This window comes from Mandrillus leucophaeus, unplaced genomic scaffold (genome assembly GCF_000951045.1).
Source record: "Mandrillus leucophaeus isolate KB7577 unplaced genomic scaffold, Mleu.le_1.0 Scaffold35, whole genome shotgun sequence".
Classification (NCBI taxonomy): Eukaryota; Metazoa; Chordata; class Mammalia; order Primates; family Cercopithecidae; genus Mandrillus; species Mandrillus leucophaeus.
In genome coordinates this window covers 2,307,329-2,315,521 of record NW_012103698.1, presented here as the reverse complement: position 1 = coordinate 2,315,521, position 8,193 = coordinate 2,307,329, and the positions used below count along the sequence as shown (strand labels likewise).

General features: G+C 42.7%; 1 protein-coding gene across 1 annotated transcript in view; it reads left to right on the top strand.

The window, feature by feature from the left end:
- RTF1 (Rtf1, Paf1/RNA polymerase II complex component, homolog (S. cerevisiae)) overlaps window positions 1-8,193 on the top strand; it is a 60,581-nt gene that overhangs the window by 30,074 nt on the left and 22,314 nt on the right. Inside the window, exons 4-5 of the mRNA XM_011989340.1 lie at window positions 5,007-5,127; window positions 6,360-6,471. Of these exons, the coding sequence (XP_011844730.1) occupies window positions 5,007-5,127; window positions 6,360-6,471 (233 nt within the window). The remainder of the gene's footprint in view (window positions 1-5,006; window positions 5,128-6,359; window positions 6,472-8,193) is intronic.

Below are 8,193 nucleotides of genomic sequence, written 5' to 3'. Positions count from 1 at the left end.
GCTGCAGGAAGGTGTGAAGTTGGTTAGACCGTATTACAGAGGTAGAAGCTTAGGCTTAGAGACACTAGGTAGCTGAAGAGTAAGCTGCAGGAAGGCAGGGACTTTGTCCTTTTTGCCGTTCTATTCCTGGTGCCTACAAGGGTACCTGCCGCAGAGATATGCACTAAATACTTGTTGAGCGAATGAATGAAGAAACTTGCCGGAGGTGACTGAGGTGGTAAGTGGTAGAACTGAATTTCAAACCTGGGACCATCTGACACCATAAAACACACTGTGGCCACATCCTCTCCTGCCTCACATTTCCTATTATTTTACCTATTCTGTAACACAGCACTACAGGCAGCATTCTAAAGAGAATTACACACTTTGGGAGGCCAAGGTGGATGGATCACCAGAGGTCAGGAGTTCTAGACCAGCCTGGCCAACATGGTGAAAACCCATCTCTACTAAAAATACAAAAAAATTAGCCCGATGTGGTGGTGTGCACCTGTAGTCCCAGCTACTCAGGAGGCTGAGGCAGGAAAATTGCTTCAACCTGGGAGATGGTGGTTGCAGTGAGCTGAGATGGTGCCACTGCACTCTAGCCTTGGTGAAAGCAAGACTCTGTCTCAGTAAAAAGCAAAAATAAAAATAAATAAATAAATTGAATTACAGGCCAAGTGTGGTGGCTCACACCTGTAATCCCTGCACTTTGAGAGGCCGAGGCGGGTAGATCACTTGAAGTCAGGAGTTCGAGACCAGCCTGGCCAACATGGTGAAACCCATCTCTACTAAAAATACAAAAAATTAGCCAAGCATGGTGGCACACACCTGTAATCCCAGCTATTCAGGATCCTGAGGCAGGAGAATGACTTGAACCCAGGAGGCGGAGGTTGCAGTGGGCCAAGATTACACCACTGGACTCCAGCCTAGGTGACAGAGGGACACTCCGTCTTAAAAAAAATAATAAAGGGAATTGCAGGCCTGGAGCGGTGGCTTACACCTGTAATCCCAGCACTTTGGGAGGCCGAGGTGGGTGGATCACTTGATTCCAGGAATTCAAGACCAGTCTTGGCAACATGGCAAAACCCTGTCTCCTACAAAAAATAGTCAGGCATGGTGGCCCATGCCTGTAGTCCCAGGTACTTGGGAGGCTGAGTCAAGCAGGAGTATCATTTCAGCCCGGAATGTGGAGTTTGCAATGAGCTGAGATTGCACCACGGCACTTCAGCCTGGGTGACAGAGTGAGACCCTGTGTCAAGAAAAAGGGAGGGGAATTACAGAGATTGTTTGTCTTGATAAAGATCAGTACATGATTTGATTTCTACTAAGCAAAAAGTATTGAGGTAATCATAAGGTTGCCTTGGTTTTAGAACATGAATACAGTAATGATTGAGAGTAATGTGGGAACACATCAAATGATATATAAAAATTAAATGAACAAATGGTGTTTTAAAGCTTTGTATTTTACAAATTGGCTTCAAATTGTTCAAGCTCCTAGGTTGAAAAAATTTCCCAAATTCTTTTTTGGAGCCCTGTCTTCACAGGATTCAAGACTTGGAATTTCTCCTCATTATGTACAAGTTAGGTATCTGACTACCCTCTAACACAGTTTTTGTATTTTTTTAAAAAGTCAAATGTTAAATTGCTTTTTTGGTATTTAGAAGCTGCTTCAATGTTTTCAACTTTTGCCATGTTTTAAATGGAAAAGTTTTAAATATGGCAGTAGTTCTTCCTTATCTCCTAACAGAATTTCAAGGTAAAAATAAACTTGGATTTTGTCTTGGAAATAAAATAGCCCTCAGAATGAGGATCCTACCTATTTAATCTCATGAAAGGAAAATAGAAGCATTTTCTTTGGCAGCAGTTAGTTCCTTTTCATCTGGGAGTTTTGTTTGTCCCTTCTGGAGACCATATTAAGTATGCCGAGTTATCCTAGAGAAGAATGTTTGGCTTTCGGTCAGCAGCAAGCAATAGACATTTGATTTTTGTTTTTTTTGTTTTTTTTGTGTGTGTGTTTTTTGTTTTTTGTTTTTTTTTAGACAGACTTTCGTTCTTGTTGCCGACTGGAGTGCAGTGGCACGATCTCCGCTCACCACAGCCTCCACTTCCTGGGTTCAAGCGATTCTCCTGCCTCAGCCTCCCAAGTAGCTGGGATTACAGATGCCCGCCACCACGCCTGGCTAATTTTTGTATTTTTTTTGTAGGGAGGGGGTTTGCCATGTTGCCCAGGCTGGTCTTGAACTCCTGACCTCAAGCAATTCGTCCACCTCAGCTTCCCAAAATGCTGGGGTTACAGGTGTGAATCACCACCCCCAGCTTCAGTGATTTTTTTTCAGTGACTGTAGGAATGGTTTAGTGTGTTGATTATTGAGACAGAGGTTCAGAGCCATCATAGAAAATTGATATTTTTATAGTTCATTTGTTTAGCTTCAGGGCAGTGCAATATGGAAACTCTGGAATTTCCCGCATCTTTTTTACTTTAAAAGGTCTTTATATGGATCGCATTTAATCTTCGTAGTCTTTTTATGTAAGCACCATGAGCATCGTGTTCTCTAGCCAGCAGCACCAGTAGTGAGATGTCATTTTCAGTTGTTAGATTCTTCATGGGGGAGGAAGCATGAAAGGGAGCCTGGTTGTAGAAAGGGCACCGACATTGCAGTCAGAAGGTCTAGGTTCAAGTCAGACTCGCTGGGGGGTGATCGGAGTTAAATCACTTTCTCTTCTGACCTCAGTTTCCTCCTCAGGGGTTGTTGTAAACCTCAAGTGAGATGATATACATAAGAACATTATGTAAATGTAAACTATCACTGACTCTAAAAAAATAACTTTGTTTAAAATAGCCCACTTAAAGTGTATAATTCAGTGGTTTTTGTATGTCCACAGAGCTGTGCAATCACCACCACAATTAATTCTAGAGCATTTTATCACTCCTCTATTTCCCCATAAGCCTCCCAGCCCTAGGCAACCACTAATCTCCTTTCTGTCTCTCTAGAGTTGCCTATTCTGGATATATTTATTATTATTGTTGTTATCGAGACAGGGTCTCGTTCCATTGCCCAGGCTGGAGTACCGTGGCGTGATTATAGTTAACTGAAGCCTCCATCTCCTGTGTTCAAGCAATCCTCCCGCCTCAGTCTCCAAGTAGCTGGGACTATAGGGGTGTGCCACCACCTGGCCAATTTTTAAAACTTTTATTAAAGACAAGGTCTCACTGTGTTGTCCAGGCTGATCTTGAACTCCTGACCTCAAGCAATCCTGCTGCCTCGGCCTCCCAAAGTGTTTAGATTACAGGCATTAGCCACCATGCCCAACCTGGATATTTTATATAAATGGAATCATAATATGCAGTCTTTTGTGATTGACTTCTTTCACTTAGTGTGTTTTTGAGGTTTATCCATTTAGCATGCATTAGTACTTCACTCCTTTTAACGTCTGAGTAATATTCCATTTTATGTATATACCACATTTTGTTTATCCATCCATCTATTGATTAATATTTGTGGTGTTTTCTCCTTTTTGCTATTGTGACTAGTGCTGCTGTGAACATTTATATACAAAAATTTGAGTACCTATTTTCAGATCTTTTGAGTGTATACTGGAAAGTAGAATTGCTGGCTCATATGATAACTCTGACTTTTTGAGAAACTGCTGTTGCGCCATTTTAGATTCCCATCAGCAATAAGTGTTCTAGTTTCTCCACTTCTTCACTAACACTTTAACACTTGTCATTTCCTTGTTCTGTTGTTGTTGAGACAGGGTTTCACTCTGTTGCCTAGGCTAGCTAGAGTCCAGTGGTATGATCATGGTTTGCTGCAGCCTCAATTTCCTGGGCTCAAGCAGTTCTCCCACCTCAGCCTGCCAAGTAGCTGGGACTACAAGCATGTACCACCATGTCCAGCCAATTTTTAAAATTTTTGTAGAGACAGGGTCTCACCATGTTATCCAGGCTGGTCTCCAACTCCTGGACTGAAGTGATCCTCCTGCCTTGGCCTCCCAAAGTACTGGAATTACAGGTGTGAGCCACCGTGCCTGGCCTTCCTCTTTGTGATAATAGCCATCCTGGTGGGTGTGAAATGGTCTGTCATTGTGTGGTTTTTGTTGTTGTTTGTTTGTTGTTTGTTTTCGAGGTGGAGTCTCACTCTGTCGTCCAGGCTGGAGTGCAGTGGCACGATCTTGGCTCACTGCAACCTCCGCCTTCTGGGTTCAAGCGATTCTCCTGCCTCAGCCTCCTGAGTAGCTGCGATTACAGGCATGTGCCATCACGCCTGGCGAATTTTTGTATTTTTAGTAGGGATGGGGTTTCACCATTTTGACTAGAATGGTCTCAATCTCCTGATCTCGTGATCTGCCTGCCTTGGTTTCCCAAAGTGCTGGGATTACAGGTGCGAGCCACCACGCCTGGCCTGTTTGTTTGTGTTTTTGAGATGGAGTCTCACTCTGTCGCCCAGGCTAGAGTGGCGCAGATGAGTACAGCAATATCCTATATATGTTCTCTCTCTCTCTCTTTTTTTTTTTTTTGAAACAGATTCTTGCTCTGTCGCTAGGCTGAAGTGCAGTGGTGAGATCTTGGCTCACTGCAACCTCTGCCTCCCGGGTTAAAGCGATTCTCCTGCCTCAGCCTTCCAAATAGCTGGGACTACAGACGTGCACCACCATGCCCAGCTAATTCTTGTATTTTTAGTAGAGACGGGGTTTCACCATGTTGGCCAGGATGGTCTTGATCTCTTGATCTCCTGATCTGCCCGCCTTGGCCTCTCAAAGTGCTGGGATTACAGGTGTGGGCCACTGTGCCTGGCCCATATTCTCTCATTTTAAACATATTCCAACTTAATGCAATAAAATATTTTATATTTTGTTGTAATTAACATATTAAATATTTTTAATGTACTTAAAAGGTACAGAGTTTCTTGCAGGAAAGCCAAAATATCTATTAGCTCCTTTCCCTTAGTTCCTTTCTCCTATCTAATAGAAATCAGTTTTTACATACATTTCATTGCTAGTTAAAAACCAAATGAATATCTTTTAACCAGATTTGAAATCAAGAAAAAACTAAAAACAGCCAAAAAGAAAGAAAAGAAAGAAAAGAAGAAAAAGCAAGAAGAGGAGCAAGAAAAGAAAAAGCTGACACAGATTCAAGAATCTCAGGTAGGAGATTCAGTTTTCTTCATTGTCCAAAGAATAAACCTCTGTTTTGAGTGTGTGTGTGTGTAAAAGGTGGGTTTATATTAATCAGCCTAAGCTTATTAGTACAAGACTTGTGGCATGGTATCATTAATCTCTGGACATATCTCAGCGTTTCACCATCAGCTGTGCTATTAACTCCTTAGCACTTTTTCCTTTCCTTTTTTTTTTTCCTTTTCTTTTTTTATTTCTTTTTCCCTTTCCTTCCTCCTTCCCTTTCTCCATCCCATCCTCCTTCCCATCCTCCTTCCTTCTCTGGTCTCGCTATGTTGCCCAGGCTGGCGTACAGTGGCTATTCACTGGCACGGTCATAACACACTGTAGCCTCAAACTCCTAGTCTCAAGCAATCCTCCTGAGTTGCTGAGACTACAGGCATATGCCACTGTGCCCAGCTTTCACTGAAGTCTGCATTTAAAAAGCAGCCCTCAGCTGCAGTGACTCACATCTGTAATCCCAGCACTTTGGGAGGCCGAGGCAGACAGATCACTCAAGGCCAGGAGTTTGAGACCAGCCTGGCCAACATGGTGAAATCCCATCTCTACTAAAAATACAAAAATTAGCCTGGCACGATGGCTCATGCCTTTAATCCCAGCTACTTGGGAGGCTGAGACACAAGAATTGCTTGAACCTCAGAGGCGAAGGTTGCAGTGAGCTGAGATCGTGCCATGGCACTCCAGCCTGGGCAGAAGAGTGAGGCTCTGTTTAAAAAAAAAGCAGCCCACTAGTGAGTGAGCATCCCTTAAGGAAAAGTTGGTAAACAACCTGTCCTAGGTAGCCAGATGCTTATGATATTTACTTAGATGTATGTCATCCTTTACTTGATATAAATATAGCTGGGAAAGTAATCTGTAGTTATCATCAAAATGATAAATGAGACTCCGTCTCAGAAAAAAAAAAAAAAGATAATGTGGGGCTGAGTGTAATGGCTCATGCCTGTAATCCCAACATTAGCTGTGTTCTAGCGTGTTCTTCCAGAAAGAGTTTATAACTTGCTATTAGGCATTTTGGACAGGACTTATTTTACTGCGCTATCCTCTTTGTCCACAAGAGGATGCTCTCTCCCCTTACACTACAAGCTCTAAGTTTCTGCAACCCATATAGAATAACACTGGAGGACTAAATGCATTAAGTGGGTTTAAAGAATCTTATCAGCCGTTGGTAAAGAGAGCCATCCTATATATCCTTCCTTTCCTAGGTAACATCCCACAACAAGGAACGGCGTTCCAAGCGGGATGAGAAACTAGATAAGAAATCTCAAGCCATGGAGGAGCTAAAAGCAGAGCGAGAAAAACGAAAGAACAGAACAGGTAAGGGGGGAAAGGTAATGGCTACTTTGTGTCTTTATAGGATTTGACTTCCTGGTGTCCGTTTTTATTTTGCCCTCTTGTTGTGTCTTTCTCATATAAAATTCCAACACAGGCCGGGCGCGGTGGCTCACGCCTGTAATCCCAGCATTTTGGGAGGCCGAGGCGGGCAGATCACGAGATCAGGAGTTCAAGACCAGCCTGGCTAACATGGTGAAACCCTATCTCTACTAAAAATACAAAAAAATTAGCCGGGTGTGGTGGCACGTGCCTGTAATCCTAGCTACTCAGGAGGCTGAGGCAGGAGAATCGCTTGAACCCAGGAGACGGAGGTTGCAGTGAACCGAGACTGCACCACTGCACTCCAGCCTGGCAACACAGCAAGACTTCTGTCTCAAATAAATAAATAAAATAAATAAATAAATAAATAAATAAAATTCCAACACATACCGAGAATAGTACAATAAACATCCATGAACTCATCATCCAGCCTCAGCAGTCAGCTCTTGGCCAGTCTTGTTAAATCTATAATCCTTTCATCAGATTATTTTAAAGCAAATACCAGCATTATTATATTTTAACCATAAATATTTCAATATGTTCCTCTAAAAGATAAGTACTTTTCTTTTGTTTTAAACCTAACTATAATACCATTATTACACCTAAAAATAACAATGAACTCTTTATCAAATATCTAGTCAGTGTTCAAATTTTTCTATTTGTATTGTAATTCAAAAAAACAATAATTGGACCACTTGAATCAGGATCTTAAAGTCCACACATTGTGATCTGTTATGTCCCTTAAGGCATTTAATCTGTATGTTTTCTTCCCCATATCTTTTTGCCCTGCCTTGCAGTGTATTTGCTGAAGAAACTGGGTCATTCGTCTTCTGGTTTCTCATGATGCTGACTGCATCTCATTTTTGTTGTTGAATGTGTTTCTAGTCCCTTGAGTTTCCTATAAATGAGTAGTTAGAGCTACGGAATTGGTCAGATTTGGGTTTGTTCTGTTGTCGTCGTTGTTGCTTGTTCTTGGGGAAGGCTGATTTTTAGGTAGTGGTATGTATTTCCATCAGAAGACACATGATATCGGATTGTCTCTCAGTCTGTGATGTTAACAATCCTATCAGTTAGCTGTTATCACAATAATGTGAAGTAACAAACTAACCCCTGTTCCTGCTCATGCATCTGAAGTTCAACTGCAATTCACCCGCCTGATGGGATGAGTTCAGCTGGAATTATCTTCAAGCTACAGGTGGTAGCCAGGTCTGTTCTTCCTCTCTCTTCCTTCTTGGGCCAGTAAACCCCGAGCACTTTTATATGGTGATGACAGAAGTATAAAAGGGGCAAGCAGAGACACACATGCCTCTTAAGGCCTAGACTTGGAATTGGCACAGTGTCGCTATGGGCCCAGGAAGAATGACTAAGGCACATAGCAAAGGACATGGGTATAGAGAGGGGTGAAGAATTAGAAAGGATAATGTGGGGGCTGGGCACGGTGGCTTACACCTATAATCCTAGCACTTTGGGAGGCCAAGGCGGGCGGATCACCTGAGGTCAGGAGCTTGAGACCAGCCTGGCCAACATGGTAAAACCCCGTCTCTACAAAAAATACAAAAATTAGCTGGCTGTGGTGGTGCACACCTGTAATCCCAGCTCTTCAGGAAGCTGAGGCAGGAGAATCCCTTGAACCTGGGATGCAGAGGTTGCAGTGAGCCGAGATTG